The sequence below is a fragment of the Phascolarctos cinereus genome, unplaced genomic scaffold, assembly GCF_003287225.1.
Source record: "Phascolarctos cinereus isolate Bilbo 61053 unplaced genomic scaffold, phaCin_HiC Scaffold_3;HRSCAF=262, whole genome shotgun sequence".
Taxonomy (NCBI): domain Eukaryota; kingdom Metazoa; phylum Chordata; class Mammalia; order Diprotodontia; family Phascolarctidae; genus Phascolarctos; species Phascolarctos cinereus.
Window position 1 is genome coordinate 127,114,043 of NW_027555736.1, and position 26,419 is coordinate 127,140,461.

Consider the following 26,419-nt stretch of genomic DNA (forward strand, 5'->3'; position numbering starts at 1 on the left):
AAAGCTTTTGGAGATACAATTAGCAGAAAATTGATTGGCTATGAGATAAGAGGGAGAAAGAAAACTCAAAGAAAACACAGGATTCTTTGTGATGGTTGACTGGAAATGGTAGATGCTAATGATAACAATAGGAAAGTCAGAAGAAAGAAGAAATTATAGGGAAAAGTGGTGATTTTGGTTGGAACATGTTGAAAAACGTGTTACTGATGAGACATTCTTATAAAACTTCTTGGTTGTGGATCATCCTAGAGTGAAAGTTAAAAAAAAGGTTTGGGAGCTAGGGGTTAGAAGTTTCTCAGAAATGAGTGAATGAATCAATTTGAAAATGCCGCAAAACCCTGCTGCTATGTTATGGTTTGCTGACTGTTGTTTTACCATACCAAATTCATCCATCGGAACAGGTCAGCTGCATTTACTTCATGGCATTTTCCCCTTTGTTTAATTAGCTTTGGATCCAATATATAGGGGTGCCCTCTAATCTAAAGGTTACCACAATTTTCTTGTTACCTTTTACTTTGCTTTTCTCTTGTGGAAATTTGAATCCAAATCGTCAGATAGTTTCTAAAGTATGCCTCTGTTGTGCCCTTATTTATACCCTATTATGCAGGATATAGTAATCATCTATATAACGATTAATCGCATCTTTATACCACAATGAATCTTCTTCCTCCCAGACTACTGCACTTTAATGGTTAGCAGGCCTTTAGTATGACACTGCCTGAATACAATGATATTTTGAGAGACTATTAAAGGCTTTAGGATTTTGTTTTTTTCTTTAGCTAAATATACTTGTCATCTCATTTCTCCTTCTCCTCTTTCATCAATAACAGTGCTACTTTGCTTCTGTTTGGCAAAGAATATCTCCTGCATCAACTTCAAGTCTTCAGCTATTTCCATTGTTTCCATCATAGAGGCAGCTTCTTTACAGTGAAATAATTGTGATAGAATGTAAGCTCCACAAAGGCAGGGTCTGTTTCATTTTTGTATTCATGGGAGTTCCGGGTCATGTGAGCAACAAGATGGAGGAGTAGACATTTTTCTTTAATCCCCACAAACTTTCAAACTTCTAACATCTCCAAAACAGAAATTATACCAAAGATGAAGCAACTCCAACTGTCTACATGGTCTAGAATACATCAGAATTCAAAAGAAGGTTAAAAAAATAAAAGGAAAAATGAGCTGACACCTCCTCAGAGTTCACTCAGCATCCCTATCTCACGTCCTATATTACTGGCAGCAGAATTGTACTAGCTGACCCAACGATCCACATACAGGCTTGAAACAAAACCCAATTTCACACTCTGGTCCCCCTTCCCTTTTTCCAGTGCCATGGAGACTCTGCCTTCATGCTGCAGAAGTTTTCTTGGGCTGCAACAAACAGCTAGTGCAATGACAGCTCTTCAGGAGCAGCACATTGCTGAGGGCCCCAAAAGATAGCGAACACCATGATAGATGATCTCTTAGCACTAGCATTGAGAAGCTCTGAACTGTCAGTAGAGGACCAGAAAACTGAGGAACAAAGGGAGAGGGACAGGACACCAGGTCAGGACCATCTATGTGTGGTGGGAAGGGGGTGAGTTATAAGGGAGGTAGAAGAAGAGATAAGGGGTCAGTGTTGAATCACTCCACTAAGCCTGAGGGAAAGAGCTCAACATCCAGCTGGGTCAGTTCTATCCACACATAAGTTACTTGAGGCAAAGACCTAGACTGGGAAACTGAATTGTGCAGTGTGAAAGGGGAATGAAAGGCTTTGAGAGATAGCCCCTAAGGAAACTGCCATTAGAGAGTAAGAAAGGGGGTAGTAGAGGAAAATAACTGTGGGGGGGGAGGAAGTTCTGAAATGAAGAAAGATCTAAGGAAGAAGAAAATCCAAAGACCTTGATAAGCAGATAAATCAATAGAGAAAACATTACCAACAGAAGGAAATATTAGAAAAAATAGATAACACTAATGCACTATTGGTGGAGTTGTGAACTGATCCAGCCACTCTGGAGAACAATTTGGAACTATGACCAAAAAGCTATAAAACTATGTATACCCTTTCACCCAGAAATACTACTACTAGGTCTGCTTCCCAAAGAAATTAAAGAAAAAGGAAACTGAACAAGTTGTGGTATATGATTGTGATAGCATACTATTCTGTTATAAGAAATGCTGGAGATAGTTTCAGAAAAAAAAAACATGGGAAGACTTGTACGGACTGGCATATACATATATACATATATATATATATGTATATATATATGCATATATATATATATATATATATGAACTGATGAAGTGAGCAGAGCAAAGGAGAACATTGTATACAGTAATAGCAGTATTGTTGTGAAAGATGTAACTACTCTGATCAGCATGATAATATATGATAATTCCAAAGGACTGATGATAAAAAATGTTGTCCAGTCCCAGAGAGAGAGAACTGATTAACAAGTTCAGACTGAAGCATAAACTTTTTGATTTTCTTTATCTTGCTTTCTTCTTGGGCAACATAGCTAATGTGGAAAAATGTTTTGCATGACTTCACATGTATAATGGGTACCATGTTGCCTGCCTTCTTAATGTGGCACGAAGGAGATGAGACTGAAGGGAAGGAGAAAATTTATGATTAAAACATAAGAAAATATGTCCTCAGGACCTAGTAAACAAGTTCAAATATCCATGAATAAATATTGTAAAACAAAAGAAAATGATCCAACAATTGATCAGACAGAGACCCCTATAGAATGTGAGGAGACCATGGAACCACAACACTGTGTTCCTGAGTGATTCAAAAGAGAAATAAGAATTACAGAAGGAGAATTTATGGCTGTGTTGCAAAAATAACAGGTAAAATAGAAAAACTAGAATCTTTACTGACATGTCTCACCAAATAAAAGAAAGAACAATAGATTAGGAATGCAAATATAGAAAAGTGAAAGAAAATCTAGAAGAAAAGAAGCAAAAAACCCCATTAAAATAAATACGCTTGGTTTTTGTATTCTCAACAGCTAACATGGTGTTTATGAGATAGTAGTTGCTTATTAATTTTGATTGATTTTGGCTTTTTGATTTTTTTGATTTCTTAGTTTTGCTGTAATATGGATACTTTATATTGTCAGAAATTTGACCTCAAAAATAAATTATGTTACTCTATGTAGCAGTAGAACTGACATAGTTCACTGTAAAATCCATCTTTCAACTGATAAAATATTTAATGTATTGTTCTTATGTTAAATATTTAATTTAAAAAATTCCCCCCTCTTTCATTGACTTTTGTGTAGTAATAACTTATAATATGGTAGTGACTGCACATGTTCTTGGTTGAGTTTTCAGAAATATAGCAACTTCAAATTCTTTGACAAGAGAAATGGATGGTCATATAGCACCTCTACCAGAGGTATGCCTTTAAACAAAGCACTTGTTACACTGATGAATAATCACAGTGTAGAATTTCTGGTATAAATATTTAAAACATCTACTTATCATCTCAGTCTTTATTTTTAATGAGTCTAGTTTATTAGAAAATACAAAGCTCATGACTGGTTACGTAATTGACCTAGTTTGAATTGTTGTTTAAATGTAATTTTGAATAAATCAAATTTCATTTGGTTTCAAGGTCCTAGATAATAGAAGTTTTAAAAAAAGTATCTTATTCTTTTTCTAGCTCATTTTTAATATGTTTCTTTAGTTTTGTGTGCTTACAACTGACACAATCATTAAGTAGCATAAAACTCCTTAATACTAATAAAGTAATTATAAGGAAAATCTCAAATGAATTACCTTTGTATTCTTTAATCCAAATCACAGTTCTGCCACTTATTATTTATATGACCTGAGTGGTTTGTAAGCTACTTAGCCACTTTGGGCCTCAGTTTCCTGTAATGTAAAGAAGATGGGCTAGCTTCCAGCTCTTAATGTATGGCCCTTTGAAAATTCATGCCTCTATCATACATATTCTACTGTTATATTTAGGAGTACAAGGTGAGTCAATGAAAAAATTTTTCTCAGTGGCTTGTGGAAATCACTTTCACTATTTGATACATCTGATACAAAAACTTTATACATAGAAATTAGTTATTATAAGCTAGGAAACTCTTTCAAAGTATATTATTTGAAGCTTGGCTTGGCAGAATTTTAAGAATCATTCTTGAATCATATTTCAGTAAACATGGTCCCTCATGATTTCGCTTCAGTATTGTAGCCATATGAGAAAATATCCCACTTCCTTCTCCCACTGAGTTGTTGGATCTCCAGAATCTAGCTCCATCTCTCCTTCATGGCTCTTGGGGTACCACTTGATGATCAGGAGTGATACTTTAATGCCATCAATTTGAGTCTGAATTTGCATGCTTTCCCCTGCCACACCCCTCCACTTGAGATTATCAGTTGAAAATCAATTTAGTCATCAATCCCTAAGTAACTTTTTGTTACAAAACGTTCTCCAATAATCTGGGATATACAGAGTCCAAAGTAAAGTGGGTTCAAGCTTAGAAAGTACAGGTGGCAAAAAGGACAACTCACAGCTTCTGGTTGTTTAAAGTCTTTTTCACTTATTCATAGAGAAATTACACCATTAATTAAATTATACCATTAATGGTATGATTTCTTTGCTGGGCATGCTGTCTCTCCATCTCCAATGAAGAACCAGCCATCAACTGATCTAGGGTTACTACTAAGATACCAATAGGAAAATGAGAAGCCCAAGATCTTTCAGACCCTTAGAAGCTTTTAAGATCCTTCTCTGACCAAGGGGAAGGGGAGAAAGAACTAGAAGGTTAGGTGAAAGAATCTGGCCACAACTGAAGCTAAGGTTTCTCCCTCCCACCAAACAGTTCCTCATCTTAGGTACATTGGAAAGACACTCTTGACCAAGTTAACTAGATGCTTTTTATACAAGTCCCAAAGGATGTAATGAAATCCCACAACCAGTTAGAACAGACTTCCAGTCTTGAGTCATTTCCCTTCATCAACTGTCTTTCAAAAACTTTTCATACTTAGACTAAGGACTATGATTGAAAATGTTTGATTAAGCATCTATCTTATAACTTAATTCAAATGAGGTAGAGTGACTTGATTGAGTAAATATGTAACAACTCTGCCCTTAAACTTTTTGCAGAAAATAGGCTTCCCTATTTCTATGCCACTGATTTTTACATTTTAGCCTATAGTATATATTTTATATCTATCATTCATTCTAGATTAACCCATTATTTTCTAAATGAAAGCAACTTCTACAAAGCAAAAAGATATGATGTTTGAGTAACTAAGTAATGTAGTGTATAGTCTATCAGGGAAGGGATTTGGTTAAACAAGTATTTTTCAGTCTAGTAGAGAGGTTCTTAACCTTTTGTTATGTTTCATGAATCTTTTTTGTTGATCTCATAAAGCCTATATCCCTTCTCAAAATAATGTTTTTAAATGCACAAAATACATGGGATTACAAAAGGAAGCCAATTATATTGAAATACCACTGTCAACTTAAAACAAAAAGTTCATGGAGAGGTGAAGTTAAAATTCACAAAATGAGAAATCACATAACAATTTAAAGACCCTAGAATGATTTTGTAAAGATTCTTGATTACATAACTAAGAGAAAAGAGGAGTTGTGAGGTTTTGGGTTTTTTCTTTTTACATTTAGCCCCACTCATTATAAGAGGATGCATTGATTTAATTGAGTGAATACAATTCGAGGAATCTGGCAGGAGTAGTTAAAAGTAGAGCAGAAGAGGAAACAGGGAGTGGAAAAGCCAGAACATAGAGATTTATGTGGAAAACAAAACAAAACAAAACAAAACAAAACAAAACAAAACAAAACAATACAATACTAGGCTTCAGATGCCAATTTCTGATTGGCTGGAGAAAGACTGATTCTAATTAGGAGGTGGATATTTTGCTGGCTAACACCACAGGTACTTATTCTCTGTTGCCCTCTCTGGTGTGAAAAGGAAAAGCAGGAAGGAGGAATAAAAGTTTTACAGGTGGTTTGCTGCTAAATTGGCTGCAAGTTGATTGGATGGATGATACAGATTCTTTGTAAGTTAAGAGCTAGCTGAGCTTTTTGTCATTATACAGAAAAAGGACAGCCTTGTAAGCTTTGTAGTTCTCTGACTTAAAAGGGACTGCTAGCCTATAAAATAGTATGACTTCCTCCCTACCGTTTTAAAACTAATTATTAGTTAAAGGAACTTGACAATACTTCATCAGTCCTAGAGTAGAAGACAGGAGTTTACCCAGCAGGAAAACTGTGGGGCCAAGAAGTAGAGCAATTAACAGAGACATGGTTTTATGGGGTACAGATAGTTCTAAATGGACTGTTGACAAGAAGGCCTGAATTCCAGAACTAAGAATTACCTTGAATATAAGGACTTCTTTCACTGGTGTCTCCATATTAGTTTTGCTTAAGTGTATGTCCATCCTTCTCCCACAGATACCAGCTTTGTTGATGGGAGACTATTACCCAGGTTTTGTGCAACCTGTAATTTATTGATTTTTCTTGCATTTATTTTATATTAGGCATCCGTGATTGTTATTGCTTTCACCCTCTTAAGTAAATGGTTATATTTAAGATCTAATGGTGTTTCATTGTGAATGCCTAAGCAGTGTAAGTATTTAGATGGAAGTACACTGACAAGGGCTCAAGATCTACCATGGCGATTAGGGAGAGTATATCTCTATGACAGGTAACCTTCTAGGACCTGAGAGAGTTTAGCTTCACGGTGGTGGTGCTTCTTTGGGAATTTGAAACTGCCAGCTTATAGATAGGCTGTCTAAGTGACTTAGCAGAGAGAGAGAAAGAGTAAAGGTGGCTCATACCCCACGTCAGATGTTACAGTGTGGGGATCCATATCCAGGCACACCATGTAGGAATTATATATCCATATCTGACAATGTATGTAATTAATAATGATATTTTCCTTTATAATTTTTAAAGATTCCTTGCTTTCTTAAGTGCCATTTTTACAGAGAATCATATTTCCAATTTAATAATGAAAGTCAGAATAGGTTTGAGTGTATAAAACCTTGTATTAGCTTTTCAGGAACAGACCTGTATAGATACCTCACCTGTTTCTATAAAGTGGTACTTTATAAAGCCTACACACTCTGGAAAAAGACAGAGGATATATTTCTATATCCTTTCTTAAATAAATAAATAAATATATATATATATATATATATATCTTAGTGCTGCTAGTGCCTTTCCTTTGTTAATTATCTTTAATGGATCCTGTACATCTTTTGTCTGTAAATAGTTATTTGCTTGTTGTCTCCTCCATTAGATCAGGAGGGCCTTGAGAACAGAAGTTGCCTTTTGCTTTTGTTTCCTCAGAGTTTCATAGAGTGCCTGACACATGGTACACAGTAAATGCTTATTGACTGATTGAGTGATTTAGTGAAAACTAAAAGTAAGCATTGAATTGGGTTGATCCTGTGATCGATCAGTAAACAACAAGGGATATAACTATAGATATACACACGTATATGCATAGGGTATAAACTATATATGTACATATATCAAATATGTATATCTGTGTGTGTGTATATACGTGTGTGGGGTGTGTATGCATGTGTGTGTGTGTGTGTGTGTGGCAGCTAGATGGCACAGTTAATGGAGCATTGAGCCTGGAGTCAGGAAGATTCATCTCCCTAAGTTCAAATCTGGCCTTGGACACTCACTGGCTGTGTGACCCTGGGCAAGGCACTTAACCCTGTGTTTGCTTCAGTTTCCTCATCTCTAAAATGAGCTAGAGAAGGAAATGGCAAACCACTCCAGCATCTTTGCCAAGAAAACCCCAAATGGGGTCATGAAGAGTTGGGCACAACTGAAAAGACTAAACAATGTTTGTATGTAGACTATATATACATCTAGTCTACAGTACATCTTGTTAACGCTGCTTACTGATCAATCACAGGAACTAATTCAGCATAATTTAGTCCTTAATTTATTTTTCAGTCAGGTAGTCAACATATATACATATGGTATGTATACACACATATATTTATATAACTATATATAAAAAGAATATTTAAGTATAAAACATAAAGCAAATTCATTTATGTACATAAAGATCTAAATTATATTTGTCAGTACCTTCATTCATTTTGCTTTAGGTTTGTCAAAGCTAGGAAGCACACCAAGTTGAACTTTATAAAAGCCTTGACACCCAAAGCTACAGTTTGGGGTGAGAGAGTATCCTCAATTAACTTTCTTTGATATTCCTTTTGGAATTTTTTTTTTTGTGTTTCTTGTGGATTACTACTAATCCTTATAGCGATTTGATGTATTAGTCAATCCTTGATATAAAAATGTGTAAGACTGAAGAAGAGTCATTAGAAGTAACTAAAATTTCTTGAGAAAGGATATTTTTATAATTTCCACTAGGAAAAAAACCATTTCATTTGTTGTGGTAATAGAAGAGCATTTAATGTGATTAGAATAGCATTTGCTTCCTTTGCCTTGGGGTTTTTTGGAACTGAACTGGGATTTTTCATTTTGGAATACATTCTAAGCTATGATAAATTCAGTATCCACTTGCATTGCCTAAACTTCAAACATCTAAAAAGAGTGTATGAAATGTCAATTAATAAATGCCTTATAACTATTACAATAATGAATAATATTGAATCCCTAGTTGTGATGTACAATTGAACAAGAGAGCTGCCTCATTCAAACAATATTCCTGAAGGGTGTATGTGATTTAAATTGAGACTGTCTTCGTCTTTTGCATTTCTGTCAAAAGGACGGCTCTAGTGGAATTCAACGGAAATACTTAGACCCCCTCCTCAGTACTTTTTCAGATGAAACAACTTCCAGCCCTCAATAGCATTTGCTTGAAGTCATTAGGCTTTTTGAAATAGAATTGCATTAATCAGATGAAATCAACTTGACCGGTCACCAATGCTGGCTGGGATGTTCTTTTCAGAGCTAGAACAGAAGTCTAGTCAGGTCTGAGTTCTGGGGGTTTTATTCTATCTGGTTTTCCTCCAAAATGTCTGTTCAGCCTTTGCTTTTTTACTTTGAGTATTAAATATTACTTATAATATGAACCATTTCTCATTTATTTTCCTTCTTTAGATTCAGTTTTTACTTTGGGGTAGGGGTACAGATGACTCATATTTTTAGAAAGCAGATTTTTCCCTAGGTCAAGCTTGTTTTATTCATATATCTTATTACCACATGTGAACATTTTACATTCATATTAAATACCTATTATTTATATGTCTTCTTAGAAGTCTACTTCAATACATGTTTTACAAAGTGAAATGGAAATTTAATGATCATTCAGTTGATTGTCAATAATGCTTATTATATTAATCAAACTACCCACCAAATCTTCACTTTAAACACATTTTAAAATTTATTTTTTAATTAATATTTTCACTGTATTTCAGTGGTAAAAAATAAATTAGAATATTTAGCATTTTCATTCTTCATTGGTCCATTTAAAACTGTCACTCCAATCCCTATCCTTGGAATGATAATGCTCCTTAGTTCTCAAAGGCTGTGTTAATTAAGAACAAGCTTTGGAAGGTTGCATCACACCAGAAGTGTTTTCAGCTTGATCTTGGCAATAGACTTTCCAAGGACTAGCCTAACCAAATTTGCAGATGTCGGTCACTATTAAGTGGGTCACTTGGTCTTGAATTATCTGGCAGCTCAAAATATAAAATAGCCCTCAGTTATATGTGCCTCCCTTTTGATTCTGTAGCAATAACAATTCAAGTAGTAGAAGAGGAGTCAGAGGGTGCTAAATATTATATTTTTAGACCATTAATAAATACTGGCTGTGGTACTCAAACTTAGGAAATCCTTTACCAGTAACCAAAATTTGGCCATTAATGTGAATCTCAACATTTTCACCATGAAACCAGAAGATCGAAATAAGTTGCAACTAAATAGAATGACGGCTCATGGTTCTCATTAGAGAGGCAAATCAGGTAGATGGTTTTATTCTTCATCCAAGGGAAATAAGTATTTTATGAGATATTTGCTTATCTTGTTGTGTTCTGTTCATTATATACAAAATGACCACCATGAAAGAGCGAAATGTTCAGACTTTTTTTTTACAAAAAGTAAGCAAGTAGAGAAATTCTATGAAGTCAACAAAATCCAAATTTAAGTGAATATATAATTTAAGTGAATATATAATAGGTCAGTCAAATATTTATCAAATACTCATAAGGTTCCAGGCCATAACCAATGGCGAGACAAAGAAAGGCAAGGAATTGAAGGTGGTAGAGACTAGGAAAGGCCTATTGTATAATGAAGATTTTGAGGTGAGTCTTCAAGGAAGCCAGGGAAGCTGAAAGACAGAGGTGAGAAGAGAGAGAATTCCAAGAATGGAGAGCAGCCAATAAAAAAGCAGTCTGGAGATGGAATAACATTCAGTGATTTTGTTGGAAAAGTGAGCATTGGTGAGGACAGGGAAAACCATTTTTTAAAAATATGGTTCAGAAGTAGGAAATAAAATAGACCGGAGAATGTTGAAGTACAGAGAAGCCTCTTAAAAGAATCAGAAGACATCGGCCATAGAAAGTATCAAAAGCTCTAAATCTGTCTGTCTGTCTCTCTCTCTCTCTCTGTATATATACATACACACACACACACACACACACACACACACACATATATACATCTGTCTTTCTCTCTCTCTCATACACACATACATGAAATTGGCAACATTTTAACTCATAGGAGTAAAACTGGTTATTAACAGGGTTGTCATTGCTGGATTAGATATAATAAGACAGTTATCTTGTTAGAGAAATCATCACAATTGCTATAAAGCTAGAAAAAAGAATATGAAAGTGAAAATATACTTAATTTAGTTGAATTAATTAAATTGAGAGATTGGTAGCAGCTTTCCCCAAGTTTATGAATACTAGAAATATTAATTAAGAGAAAATATATGGTATGTCTGTTATCCCATGGAAAAGTTGTGCATGCTTCTGACTACCTCCCAAAATAGTTATATCTTGTAGGACTTGAGGGCTGTGTGGTTCTTTATGTTTTTTTTAATCAAAGTGATCCCTGAGTATGCCAAGACTGAAAAAAGAATGAGATGCCTGAATACTGCTTTAACCTAAATTTTACCTGTAATGGAATTGTTGTCTTGGCTTACTGAGAAAATGATAACTTGGGACTGATCCAAACCTTCACAGAAATGGACCCTCATGAAGAAAAGACAAGCAGTTTGAGCAATTCAGGAATGTGAAGCCAAGGCCAAAATGAGGAGTAACATAAAGGAATGATGCTAGTGATCTCAGTGAAGAGATGGTAGGATACAGAGCGAAAAAAATGTCTTTGGGAGATTTAGAAACTCAGACATCTAGAGTTGGAAGCACAACTGCCATCATCATAGAAATGGTCAAATCAGGAAAAGCAAAAATGACATCTACACCAGTGAAGTCTTCAGGCCTATGCAATGCCCTGAAGCATTGGGTCAAAGCGAAAGAACTAGACAATCTCCTCTGTCGTTAAACCTACTGATATAAAGAAGTTATTAATAATGGCAAGTTATTAATAATGGAAAAGGATAAAGAAAAGGTTAAGGACATCAAAACTGATGATAACCTTTCCTTAAAAAGTTTAACAGATGTATATCAGTTGCCCAGAAGAAGCTTGCCTTACTGAATAGAGAGTTGGCTTTGGGGCCAGGAAGACCTGGATTCAAGTTCTGCCCCTACATACTGGTTTTGTGACTCTGAGGAGATCACTTAACCTCTTAATGCTCTAGGCAACCTTTTAATCATGTAAGTCACAGAGAAGATGTTGTCTCACAATGGTGAAGGACATTTCCTAATCTGGGACTTCCTTATACCAATAAAATCACAGGTCCAATTTCTGTCCCTGTCTTATAACAGTTACCAGAATAAGGAGTCCAAAAAAGCTGCAAACGCTTTCCTTAAATGACTAATGGAGGAATGTGGCAGCAAAGGCACTCACTTGTTTACAATATGAATTAATTTTGTAAAATCTTGTGGAGAAGGGTGGTAGGACATGAAATGCAATATTGATTTAAAAATCAGCAATAAGCAGTTTGGAGGGCAAAATCAATTTAACAAAAGCTTGGTAAGATACACAACTAATCTAAACCATCTGGAGGGATTTTAGGGAGGAAACCTGGACAACAAAAAGACAAGATATGGAAAAGACTTGTGGAGAGTTTTTGAATGAACCTTTTTCCCCATCAATAGAGCCTCATAGTTTGGACTGTGGCACAGCAGACCCATACGAAGTAGAAATGTAAGAATGAAAGGAAAAAAAATAAACGATAGGAAAATCAGCTTAACGACATGAAATATACACAGAAGAGGTCAGTATTTGAGTTTACATGATATTGAGGACATTGAGGGAGCAATTCTCAAAGTATCTGAAGGAAAAGGAGATACTCAAAGTGTGAACCTTTTTTTTCCCTTTGTGGGCTGAACCTATGATTTCACAGATACAGAAAACTGCCAAAGGGGTTACTCCCTTAATCTATGCATATTGACATCTACTGTGCCATTTATTGTTTAAAAGAGTTGCCTAGGGGCAATGAAAGATTAGGTGACTTGAGCTTGGACACTCTGGAGAGGCAAAACTTGCATCCAGGTCTTCCTGTCTCCAGGGCTGTCCTCTGTTCATTATCACACTGCCATCACATCAAATCCCATTTAGCTATTCTTGTGATTGTCATTTAAGGAGTAAACCAATTAAGTTCAAAGGGTTAGGGTAAAAGGTGATGAATGTTTTGTTTTCTTTTTCTTACCACATCAGCTCCTGGGAATAAGTGTGTATATATATACATATATATATACATATATATATGTGTGTGTGTGTGTGTGTGTGTGTGTGTGTGTGTGTGTGCGCCTGTGTATGTGTGTGTGTTTCAGGACTAGAGTAAAGAGGATGGAAATGAGAGTGTGATCTAATTCAATAGATAAAAATAATTGATATTAATATGTTATGAGTACAGTCAAGAGTCACTACACTGAAACATCATCTCAAGCTTTGCAAAGGACACGATGATTGTATGATAGTAAAGATACAATATACTGGGGGATGTCATTTGTGGAAACCTGCCTGATAATGTCCTCAAGGATGTCCTTGATGCTTGCATAGATCATTCTCATAAAAATGGTATAGGAATGGGAAAATAAGGATAGATAGATAGATAGATGGACAGACACATAAGTACTGTTAGGTATACATATATATACGTATGTGTGTCTATGCATGTATACTTTCTCATTTATATGCAGTTTTATGAGAATAATTTACACAAGCATCATGGGCATCTTTGAAGATATTAAACATATATGTATATGTGCATGCACATACACACAAATATATATATATATACATACACATATACACATGTGTACATGTGTATTTTATATATATATATATATATATATATATATATATATATATATATATATACATTTCCCATTTCTATACAGTTTTATAAAGATAATTTACAGAAAGATCAAGGACATCCTTGAGAATATTATAAGGGAATAGGTAAGTTTTCATAAATAATAGCCCACAATTTACTGCATTTTTCCTATCATACAAACAATGCATTCTTTGTAAAGCCTAAAATAGTATTTGAATTCAGAGATTCTTGACTGCACTCTTGATGTCTAACAGCCATAATTTGCATCTACTGAATTATATCACATCCCTGATTCCATCCTCTTTACCACAGGCTATATCTATATCTATCTGTCTATCTATCTATCTATCTATCTACATATATGTACCCACACATACACACACACACACATGTGTGTGTATACATATACACATACACATATACACACATGTGTATACAAACATGTATACATAGATAAACACATTTCTATGAGCTGCTATGGTAAGGGGAAAAAATCCATCCCTGTTTGACCAGAGCCCTTTGAAAATAGCCTTTGAGATCTTAAAAAGATTGATCATATTCTGGTTTTCTTGTTTGAAAGGACCTACTACATTTTGTGTACTACTTGGGCGCTACATTTTTAAGAAACCCCATGATAATCTGCTTCATCATCATCATCATCATCATCATCACTAACATTTATATAGTGTTTTAAGATTTTCAAAGTATTTTATTTGATTCTTACAACTAACCTTGAAAGGTAGATGTTATTATCCCCATTTTATAGAAGAAGAAACTGAGGAAAACAGGTTAAGTGACTTGCCAAGGGTCACATAGCTTCTAAGTATCTGAGGCCATATTTGAACTTAGATCTTCCTAACTCCTGGTCCAGAACTATAATCACTTATTACTAATACCACCTACTAGTATAGGCTGGGGGGTGGCAGGAATGATGCAGTCTTTTGTTGATGACATTAGTGAATTCAGGTTCCTAAACTTCTTTTAGTCTGGGAATATCCACAAAACAATAATTTCTGTTTTGATTTCTTATCACTCCATTTTCTGATTGACAATGTTATTAGATAATCAGAGGACCTCATGAAGCAAGCAAACAAGAAAAGAAAGGGAAGGAAGGAAGAGGAGAGGAATGGAGGGAAAGAAGAGAGAAAAGAAACAGAATAAAACAAAAAAAATAGGTATTCTAAAAGCTCAAGGGTAGTTTAGTGGATGGGACTTCTAAAATTGACTGATACCCTGATTAGCTGACTGTTTATTCTTCTAATTTCTCCCCTTCCTGGTGGGTCAAAAGCTCTTTTCATCTGCCTTTTTGTTTTTATTGCATTTTATAGTACCTTATTACTACTTTTTAATAGTGATGGTTTTAGACTTAAATTTTGGGGAAAAAAAAGCAACTTGATATTCAATGCCATGATGATAGATCCCAGTTCTCTTCCTACTATTTTCTCATGTTGTCTCATTTTTCCCCCTCAGGTGTTTCTGGTCACTGTCTGGAATTTTGACCTGTACATGATCCCCCTGGGTTTATTGTTGCTCTTTGTTTATAATTTCATCAGACCCATGAAAGGAAAGGTCAGCAGTGTCCAAGAAAGCCAGGTAAGCCAAGCTCCCTATCAGCTTTGACATTTGAGCAAAGAATAATTTGTTGGTTTAAAAACATAATCTAAATTTGTTTTATTTTAGACATATTTAACAATATTGCCTATTAGTTTCACTGAGGCTATCTTTTTATTTGTATGTAGCAGAGCCTGTTTCCCCTAAGGCATGTCAGTGGCTCAGCCTTCAGTTATGTATCTTTTACACTCTAGAAGTCATTGTAATGTTATGTATGTGGAAAGAATAGATATGTGTGTGTATACATATATACATATACATATATGTGTGTGTATGTGTATATATATATATGTGTGTGTGTATATATATATGTATATATATATATATATATATATATATATATATATATATATATATATATATATATGATTACAACTCACCTCAATCCTCTTTCTAAGCAAGTTACCAAATCTGACTTCATTAGAAGGGTGTGGGTTGATAAAATCCTTTGTATGATTAAATCTAGGTCCTGTACAAGAGATTGGAAAGATTTGCCTTTGCGAATAATTTTCATGCTATTTTATTAGGATGAGATTTATATTAAGAATAATATCCCTGCAGATGGAATAAATTGATTACATAAGAGACACCATGGTCTAGTGGAAAGTATCTTGAGTCAGGAGACCAGAATTTGATTCCCAAATCCACCATTTACTAGCTGAGGACAAGTCCCCTAACCTGCCTGAGTTCCAGTTTCCTCATCTATAAAATGGGGAGAATACTTGTACTATATGCCTTACATAACTGTGAACTCTGTGAACTATACATATTTTACACATATAAGTTATTATTATGATTCCAAGGAGGGAGAGAAGAGGACAAATATGATATATTTTGTGGAAGCACAATGGAAACAATAGAAATTGGCAACAGATTCAATACGAGGGGTGAGAAAGGAGGAATTCAACAAGATTCTGAATTTGTGACCCTAGGGACCAGGAGAATAGAGCAGGTTTAAGAAAGAAAATAATGAATTCCATTTTGAATATGTTGAATTTGAGCTGCTCATAGAGATATCCAGCAGGTAGTTGAAAGTGCAAAACTGGAGTTTAGATAAGAAATTAGAGTAATCATATAGATTTTAAAGTCATATACACAGAAGTGACCATTGAACTCCCAGGAACTGATGCGATGACCAAAGAAAACCATCTAAAGAGAAGAAAGAGAAGAGCTGAGGACAGAGACTTGAGAGATAAATACACTTGGTGTGTATATGTATATGAAGGGTGGTGGGGTGGATGACTACTCAAGAAAGGAGACTGAGAAGGTGCAACCACTGAGGCAGGAAGATAACCAAGAGAGAACAATGCCTTGGAATCCGAAGAAGACATGAATATCCAGAAGAAGAGATGATGGATAGTGTAAAAGTCATTAAAAAGTCAAGAGGGGCAAGGGCAAAGGCCGTTAGATTAGCAATAAATAGATTCAAGGAAAGTTATCTAAGATGATTATTCTAGAGGACAAGACTTAGGGGAACATGAGGGGAAGTTTCTGATCCATAGGTTAAAAGGAGCATCAATTGATTATTACCCCCTACCTTTCGAGGGCTTTTGAAGTAGGAGGGTAGCATCAATGGCAGTTCATTTACAATGTATACTCTCTCTAAACATGGGTGAACTGGGTATGGAAACCAAGCTCAAGGACCAATAGGTCCCTTTTCCTATAGACAGTTGGTCTATAATTCAGTCATAGATAATGATGCACTGAAATAATGTCAAATTTATAATCAGAGGACTTGGATTCCAGTTCTGGCCCTGTACCTTACTACCTGTGTGATCTTGGGGAAGTCATTTCACTTCTTTTGCCCTCATTTTCTTCATCTGTAAGGTGGGTAAATGAATTAGATTACTTTTAGGGTCCCTTCCAAAATTTATAATGCTGTGACTTGCCCATAGTAATATTGCTAATTAAGTATGATGTAAGATGTGAACTCAGGTCTTCCTCTATCCACTAAATCTCTCTGCCTTTGAATAGAGTAGCTCTTTTTTTCTTTTTGTTAAATATTGGAAGTAAAACTTTCTTTGGTAAAAATGTACTAAATAAATAGTCTTTTAAAGAGTAAGAAAATTATTTCTAGCTTGAAAAATAGCCGGGACTTAAGGTTCACCAAATTCTAGATCTGGCATTTTATTTTTGGAAAGGTGAGCTTGAGATCCAGTAGTCAGTGGCATAATAACTTTTCACATTTTTTAAGCTTAACTGGTAAAATATGTACTTCTAAGTTTTGAGGCTGATATGAATCATTTAAGCTAAGTTATTCCCAATCCCTAGTCAGAGATGAGTTTTTTTATTATTATTTTAAAGACCTCATTTGCCTGCATGAAATACTGCCTGCTGACAGTGCTGAGCACTTTATTTCCTTTCATCTGAAGATCTCTGAGTGTCATACAGGCTGCTAGTGAATACTCATCATATTCTGTGAAGTTGGTCAGAATGGAAGCATGTGAAATTCAAGGATAATCAAGTCTTTGGTACCAAATTCTAGCCAATGTTAGTTGGCATTATATGATCAGTAAAGTCCACTCCAGTAAATTCAAGGAGTCATCCCTTTAATCTTACTGTTCTAAAACTCTTTTCATGGAGCATAGAGAGAAATTGATTCTGTCTTGTACTGTTAACTAGGAAGCATAAGGAAGATTTTAGCACTTAAAACAAACCCCAATTTTTAGTATCCAGCATTCCTTTCAAACAGCTATCAGGTGTTAAGAACTAATTATACATAGATGTGTATGAGCTCTCATACTTTTAGTGATATGGTTTAAACCTGCCTATTATATAACAAATTTTTAAAAACTAAACTTAACAGACCTTTTAGTCAGGCAGCTGTTCTAGCACCACCTGAATGAGAGCCAAGTGCCCTCAAGTTCAGATCATTGCCTTGTCTTTTAATCCAATCACCTGTCACCACAGAAACCAAAGCTAAATTATAATGCCATAGAGAAATCTGTATCTTGTTCTTGAGATTGATTATACTAATACTGCTGTATTTTCTACTATCTAATCTTTCAGCACTGTATGAAAGAGAAAGCGCTCATTGTAGCAATGAGCTTGGAATAAACTAAGTGTGCAGTCCTCAGCCTTAATATGCCAACTGGTTCATTTGTCAGAATAAGAACAAAATGGTTTATAGACAGTAGACCTTGGTGAAGAATTTTAAAGGCCATTGCCTTCAAACTGTGGGTACAATTCTAACAGTTATATTTATTCTTAAAAATTTTATATAGATTGTCAAACAATTAAATGCCTACTGTGGGTCAGCTACAATGCTAACTGTTGGGAATACAGAGATAATTGTGAAACTGACTTCTTCCTCAAGATTACTTTCTAGTAAAATGACAAAATATACCTATATAAGTATTTACAGAATATATGTAAAATGAATACATTTGAATATAACTGTTATATGACATATGTTACATATATGTAATATATATTCTAATGTTTATTAGAATATAGCTATAAAATGGATAAATAAAATGACTACAAGTTAATCTTGGGAGGGAAGGCAAAAACAACTCTGGAGACCAGGAGAAATTTCATGTAGAAAGTGGCATATGAGTTGAGTTTTGAATGTAGCCACTCATTCCAAGAGGTAGAAGTAAAGAAAGAAAATATTTCTGGCATGGAGGGCAGTCAATGCAAAGGTAGGCTGCTGGTAGACTATTATATGTGAAGAATATCAAGTTGGCCAATGTAGCTAGTCTATATATTGTGTGGAAAGAAGTAATGAGAAAAAGAACTTTAAAAGATAGGAAAAGATCAAGTGTGAAAAACCATAAATGGTATACTAAGGAAAATATATTGGATCTGAGGTAATAGAGATTCCCCCAGAGTTTACTGAGTAACGAGGATAAGAAGAGGTAGCAAAATGTTTACAATTTCTAGAAATATAAAATAATGAACGGTACTTAAATTTTGAGAGATCTTTTTACAAATATATGAAATATTTTAATGTATGTTTTGAATGTAATTGTCAGTAGGATATAATTAATAATGAATTGTGTTTTTCTTTCAGGAAAGCACAGACAGAGAAGAAGACTATGATGAAGATGATAAGGTGAGTAGATCTAAAGCAGGCCTGCACAACTTACAGCAGCGAGCAGCTTACATTGCAGTATGCCAAAGAATTTCCTCGATGTATAAAAGATGTTTTCCCCTAAATTTTTCAGGGCTGCCCCAAATCCTTTGGTGTGCTGCAAGGGGCCCAAGAGCCATAAGCAGCCACAGGCAGAAAGTTGTATAGGCCTGGTCTAAAGTCAAATATCTATGAGGAGGCTAATTTGGAGATCACAGTAATGTCTAGTCTATGGTTATCTTTAAAAGACAAAAGTGAGAGAGGTAAAACATGATGAAATAGCAAAATAATATGAAGATATATATCTATGTCTGTATATATGTATGTATGTACACACATACATTCAAAGCATTTTAAGATTTTAAGTGAAGCAACCTGAGATATGCCTTTTAGTTTTTGGAGAAAAGACACTATGTCATAATAAAAATAGTTAAAGTATAACAGCTCTTATTTTGGAATGATATTTTCACTCTGTTGGTCTGGTCACCAAATGTGTGAGTCTGTCACTTCCCCAGCTGTTGCTGGCACCATTTTCATCTGGAGATCCAAGTGTGTCTGCCCATTGTTCTCTCAAGGGAAATACTCTTGAACCTGCTGCTTTATTGTCATTAGACTTTCAGGCAAAACCTTATGGAATAAAATGAAGAAAGTGAAATGCCAAATTAGACATCATTTGCTTAATGTACTTCCCTCCTTCCGGGAAACATGTAGAGATTTGAAACTAGGGTAGATAAAACCTAAGAGACTTGATGACTAAATTAGAGAGAAGAAGGAGCATAATAGAAGAGCAAGGCATTGGGGTTTAGAGAAAAAAGTGGTTAAAGCTCAACAATGAGGAGGACAATGCCCAGAATTAGCCTTTAAGTCAAAGGCTATGACTGTGTCAGACTAAAAGCTCAATAAGGTCAAGAAAGGTCATCTTATCTAAACTTTCTATGAATACACATAGTAGGTACTCAATATTTATTTTATTTTTACATTATTTTGCATTTACCATATCAATTCAACTTATATTTATTATATAAATTATATTTATATTATTTTATTTATATTTATTAAATTGAAACAAATTTCATTATATGATAAAGTTTCAAAATAAAAAGTAGCATTCTGTTATTTAGGGCCATTTTGACTTCTGGATTGACAGGACCATAGATAGAGTTCATGGTTAACATCTCATTGTCACAACCACAATAAAAAAAACTGTTTAAGATCCAAGTTAGTTCCCTTGTGTTAGACATTCCCTGAGAGGTAGAGCCAATCATCTTGTCAAAAAATTACCAAACAAACAAACATAAATAAATAAATAAATAAAAGGTGACCAAGATGTTGACCATTGAATGTTAATAAATAGCATGTTATAAAGAAATAAGTTATATAAAACTTTAAACCCTAATTATATCCTAAATGTTATTAAAATACTATAAATTCCTACTCTCAAGCCCATAACCAGCTTTTCTATGGTACACAGAAAATGAGGCGCTGAGATGTTATGTTTAGCCCTTGTATTTGCAGTCAATAAGCATCTCAGGTAAGTTTTGAGCTCAGATCTCCTGACTCCAATACCAGTACTTTTTCCCCCATGACACGATACCTCTCTAATAATCTTATTTAAGTGTAATCTTTGGCTTGGCATTTATTTGAGGAATGAGGGTCTTTTTTATATCAGCCATTAGCATCTTTAGAGAATATATCAGCAAAGTATTTCCCTCAAATATAAAAATTTTACTCTGAGATATATTTTCTCCTACAATTCCATGAACCTGAAATAGATGTTCTTAAATACTCCATCCTCATCTTCTCCCTCCCTCCTCCATTATTACCAAAAGGTTTGATAGCCTTAAAAAAAGCAGCTTCACATTCTACCAATGTGTATTTCTTCACTCCTTAAAAAGACAAATTATAATATTGACTTTGAAAGGAATGAAAATTTGAAACTTTGAAATTCTTATGACAATGAATATGTGTTTGTACACACATCTATATGCATGTCATGACTTTTACTCTCTCCCAATCCCCCAACCCTGTCCTAGTAAGTGCTAAGACTGAGATCAGTATATTGTATACAAAGTTTGTGGTGTGATGCACACACTTCTGTTTGCCATCATTAATGTTCTACAACAAGATATTTACCCAGAACTTTTCTGGATTTTGTTGTATGTTAGAAGTGTCAGACACTGCTTCTGGGAATTGTAACCCACCCTCTAAGAGATGAAGTGTTTACAAATTCTAAATACACAGACATTTAGTTCAAAAACAGAAGAGCAAAAGATCTCTTTTCTACCTAAACTATCAATCTTGAAAATGACAACCCTTAATTGTCAGATCTCCTCCCTACTAAACTCTTAGCCTCCTTGGCAGTCTCCTCAATTGACAAATACATGCAGAGATTCTGGCTGTTTTGAATGTACAGTCCAGACTATAGCACGTCAGTGTTGGGACCTACCATTCTTTTTTAACTTCTGCAATAGGAATTATTGTAAGATTACATTGTAGAAACTTCTTGTTTTCATTTCTTAAGGTATCTGAATATAACTTGTACCAGCAACCAAAATTTGGCTTAGCATACTCGGCTTCCTTTCTTCATCACTTCACTAAGACTTTTCAATGTAGATAGCTTTCTGACTTTAAAAAAGTGAATTTGAAAAGCTAAACTTCAAAAATAGGATGCCCATTCTCTCTTGTAACTAATGGTACATATAAGAAATTGCTTCTTGCAAGTAGAATTCAGTGAGGACCCGGCAGAACAGATAATGGCAAGGTTCATCTGGTAGCAAAGAGATGACATTTTCTATTTGTGTTAGATTTAGCATGTGGAATCCTTCCATATGGGCCTTATTTGTACGGATGGATTACAATGAAAATTGCATTAATTTTCTACACAGTAAAGGTCAGTAATTGAAACATGAACCAAGAGTTTATTGTGTAAAATGCTGTATCCCCATACTTAGGAAAGGTCACTCAAGACAATAATATCTTGTTTTCGTTCCTGAAGGTATAAATAATTGCATTAGAGTTTCTCTCTTTTTCCAGCCCAACAATCACTTACATAGAAGATTTTCAGCATTTACCATTAACATCAGGAGGGAGGAATGATAAGGGCACAAGGAGAGAAATTAAGCTGAAAGAACTTTTTTTTTTTTACTGCTGTTTGGGGCGGGGGTTGGGTAGAGGAAAGTTAAAAACACCTTGCCTACATGGTGGTCTGAAAAAATCTGACTGCCAAAAGTCACAGTAGCAGACTCCAGGTCTTCTACATCTTGTTGAGAGGACTAAGCTCTTCCATGACATGTTCTCCTAAAGGACTACTACCTAAATATAAATTATGGAGAGAAGATACACCTCCTTTGCTCTGAGAGATTAGAAGTGTACGTAATAAATGTTTGTTGATTGAGAAATATTTTGTAATGAAAAATACATATAAATATTAGTTATCTCATCTTTTGACCAGTCGGGTCATCATCATTAACATTTAAGTACTTTTGAAATCAGGGGTTTTTCCAGTGTTTAAATTGGATTGCCTTCTCCAAACTCATGAATTCTCCTACCACTAATAGATGCATAGAGCTTTTGGAGAGAGATACACATGTGTGCTGGAAATGGTCCTTTTTGAGAATTCAGGATGATGACACTTTGGATTAGGTAGGTAGAATGACTTATCTTGTGGCATTTTTACCAAGTAGAAAGGAGATAGTCCATAAGATTGTTATCAGGGAATACCAGTTGTCCTTGGAGGAGACTTTTTTTTCTCCCAAACTGATAGTGAGAATAGTTGGCTGAGTTTCTTTTATCCCTTCCTTGGAAAATGTTCAACTCAGAACTACTTTTTTTTTATTAGTAATATACTTTTTTATGACCAGCTGGAAGGGAGTAGTACTGTATGTTAAACAGTACTTGAAGATTGTTAAGTGTTACTTCCTAAACTAGAAATTAAAAGGAAAGAACTTGGTTCAAAAATTAATTTTGTATGATTAGTTGTTTGCTCATGTATGTATGTGGGAGATATACAAAGGGTAAGAAAAAACCTATCTACATGACATTTTGTAGCAGCCTGATTATGAATTATGGTCAAAGTAATAAAGTAAATGGTCATTTTGATTTAACTCCTTTTAATTTGATTTAATATGATTTTGGCTATGAATTGATTTAATTGCTAACATTTTTACCATGCCATCATAGTTTCAAGACTTTAATAGTAAAATGGATCAGAGCCAATTCTTAATTATCAGTTTATTCATGTTGTGAATCAGAAGGGATTGCTTTCTCCATTTCCTGTAGGCATTTCATTGAGACATCAACTTCTTCAAATTTTCTTTTTAAAAAACACAACCCTTTTTCTCATAAATTTTCAAAGCAGAATTTTGGCTTTTATTACCAATAAAGGTCATATTGGAAAATTTGTAGGACTTATACAAGACATATTTAAACCTACTTTGAAAGCAAGCCAATTGCTCCAGGAAGTTTAGTTACTTTCTGGTTCAGGGATATTCTGAATGTTTCAGTGAGTCCTTTTTACTGTTTTCAGGTAGCCCAACTCACATTTGACACTTTTTGTGCTGAAGAGGAAAGTGTGTGCTTCACAGTACTGTAGTTTGGCTTTTGTGTAGAGGACTTTTAAATGAGTATTATATCCTCCTGTCAACCAAGGATAATTCTCCATTCAAAATGTAATAAAAGAGATTCAGTGTTGCGTTCATAGTAGAAAGAACTCTACTCTTTGGGAGTGCTGTCTTGGATTTTAGTACCAATTCTGCCAATTAACTAGGCCCAGTTTCCTAATGTATGGATTTCAGGCCTTGGACTAGATGCACTCTAAAGTTCCTTCTCACTCCAATATTGAATAGTCTTATGAGTAGTCTGATTTTTAAAGTCACCTGTCCCTCTCTGTATTTTCTTCATGTATCTGTTAGAATGGCAGCTGTTATTTATTATCTGTTATCTATTCTCTACTAAGTTAGCCATGATAAAGTATGAAATGTTTATTAATGAGTTTCTATCACTTCTGCATGGTATGGGAACCAGGGTCTAATTTTCCTAATGTGCCACTTTGTTATACAAAATTTGAAGTAGCAGTTTTTTTCACCTCCTATCAACAACAACAACAACCCCCCAATAAGCTTTAAAGTCCTCAATTGGAAAGTAATCTTTTAAATTCAATAGTCATATTTTAAGAACAGATTTAATAAATTAGGGTTCTGAGGAAAATATGGTGTAGTTAGTGATTTGTATCATGTGTTACATCACATACCTAAAGGATCCAAAGCATAATAGAATCTCAGGCTCTAAGGTTCTCTTTCAAAACAGAAACCCTTTTTTACATTTACTGTTGAAAGAATTCTGTGGAAACATTAGCCCTGTTTAGCTTGCAGTGACAATGTCATTCTGGGTTATCTGCCTCATAGAAGCTTTTCATGAAAGTTTAAACTTGCCCGAAGGCTAGCAAAAGTTCCAAAGAAGATTTTTTTAAAACTGTCCCAGGTTTTTCATTCATGAATTATCATTATTTTACCATTTTTTTTTCTTCATTACTTTTACTGCTTGAGCCCTCTGGCTTGATACCAGATGAGTTTCCTGTTGCGTGCCAAAAAATGTGTTGATGAATACCAATTGTGTGAAAGTTACATGTGCAGTGTGTGAGTGCTTTATGTAATGTACAGGAAATTAGAACAGCATAAAACCACTTAGAACTGATATTGATTCAAAGTCAAAATTCTCAGTTGTGTTCATTTCCCTAACATTGAGTGTAATAGATACTACTTGAGTAGGAAGTGTTCTACTAGAATTTAGAACATCTCCCCCACCCCCATTCTAATAACATACAAAGTGGTTTGATTTTTTTTTTTAAGTGTAAGCTTTCTCAAAGCAAGGGAGTCATAAAGGCAATTCCCAGTACATTCAGATAGAAATCCTCAGAACACTTTCTATTGCTTATAAAGAAAAATTAGCTCATACTCTTGGTGACTTTTTTTTAGAGACTTTTTCCATGCTGCACATCACTTTAAAATCTATCCCTGAATTTTATAGTTCTTCAGATTATCAATATTCAGTCATGTCAGGCTTAGAGACGTGTTGCATTCTTTTGCCAAAACTAGGCATTTTTTAGTCTGATTCATACTTAGAATAACATACTCAACAAAGAACTTGAAGGTAGGGATTTGAATCTATTTTTTGACAAAGTTGATGTGCATTATTTTGACAAATACTACTTAATTTTTAAACATGTAAAATATATTTTTCCCTGGCATAGTCAATCTTCAGCAATGTGTCCCTGTTTTTACTCAGGCAATTAATGGAGAAATGAAGGGTTATTTTTTTTTTCTTAAATCAGACCATGCAGGAAAGATTTAAAGTAACATACTGATTGTATAATTAATTCTCAGTTGTAAATTCATTTTGATGGTGTTAATTCTCTCCCAGAGGCTCAAGACTAGTTTATTTCACCTACAGTGCTGTAATCATCTGAGAAATTAGGAAGAGAAAAGGCCTTGAAGAAAGATTGGACTCCTTATTAAAAAAAATCAGTTGTGACAATTGGGGTTTGGGATTGGTGGAAAAAAGAATAAGTTATTATTCAGAAACAGGCAGAATATTCATTATTAATCTACCTAAACACTCCAGAACATACATTTTAAACCTTTGAAGTCTCTGTTTTTAATGAATCATATAGTTATTATCTTAAAGTCACCAAAGCAGCCCAAGTGATGATAAAATGTCTTGGAAAGACCTTGGTTTCAGTTTATATTTTCCCAAGGACCAACGGAAAAGGAAACACAGGCATCTTAATGTAAAAAGTTAAGTGTTTATGTCATATATGCACAGTTTATCACATTTCCTAGGACCATAGGAGCCCAATTTTTCTTGACAATCCACGATGAAATAAATAGAAAATAATTAGATATGAGTTCTAAAAACTCAAAATTCCTCCCATTTATTTCTCCTGAAATATGACATATGTGTGATTACTTGGTAACTTCTACCCCTATATAACTTTTTAAAACTACTAAGCTATATAAATATTAATTATTCCTCTATGACATAGATCTGTTTATATTGTTATACAGCATATACTGTATATACTGTTATATGCTCCAGAAAATGACATGGTGACATTTATTCTGGTTTTTTTTCTAAAATATAGGAATTTAACATAAGTAGATATTCCTTAGCTCATATTATCTAGTTTATCTACTTGCTTATGTCATTGTATTTCTCTCTTTTCCTTGCATTTTCTATGTTACATATTGAAAATATCAACTCTACTTTTTGGTGCTAGGTATAAAAAAAAAAGAAAGCATCTTTAATTGCTATTATGGCTTTCTGAATGAATCAGTGTTACTTTTCTTGGAGGCTTAGTAGCTGCCGCAGATGTAAT

General features: G+C 34.5%; 1 protein-coding gene across 5 annotated transcripts in view; it reads left to right on the forward strand.

The window, feature by feature from the left end:
* The window catches only part of MCTP2 (multiple C2 and transmembrane domain containing 2), a 285,321-nt gene that overhangs the window by 226,764 nt on the left and 32,138 nt on the right, over window positions 1-26,419 (forward strand). For all 5 annotated transcript variants that reach the window (XM_078151162.1, XM_020964224.2, XM_020964238.2 and 2 more), the window contains 2 exons: window positions 14,832-14,954; window positions 18,988-19,029. In XM_078151162.1, the coding sequence (XP_078007288.1) occupies window positions 14,832-14,954; window positions 18,988-19,029 (165 nt within the window). The remainder of the gene's footprint in view (window positions 1-14,831; window positions 14,955-18,987; window positions 19,030-26,419) is intronic.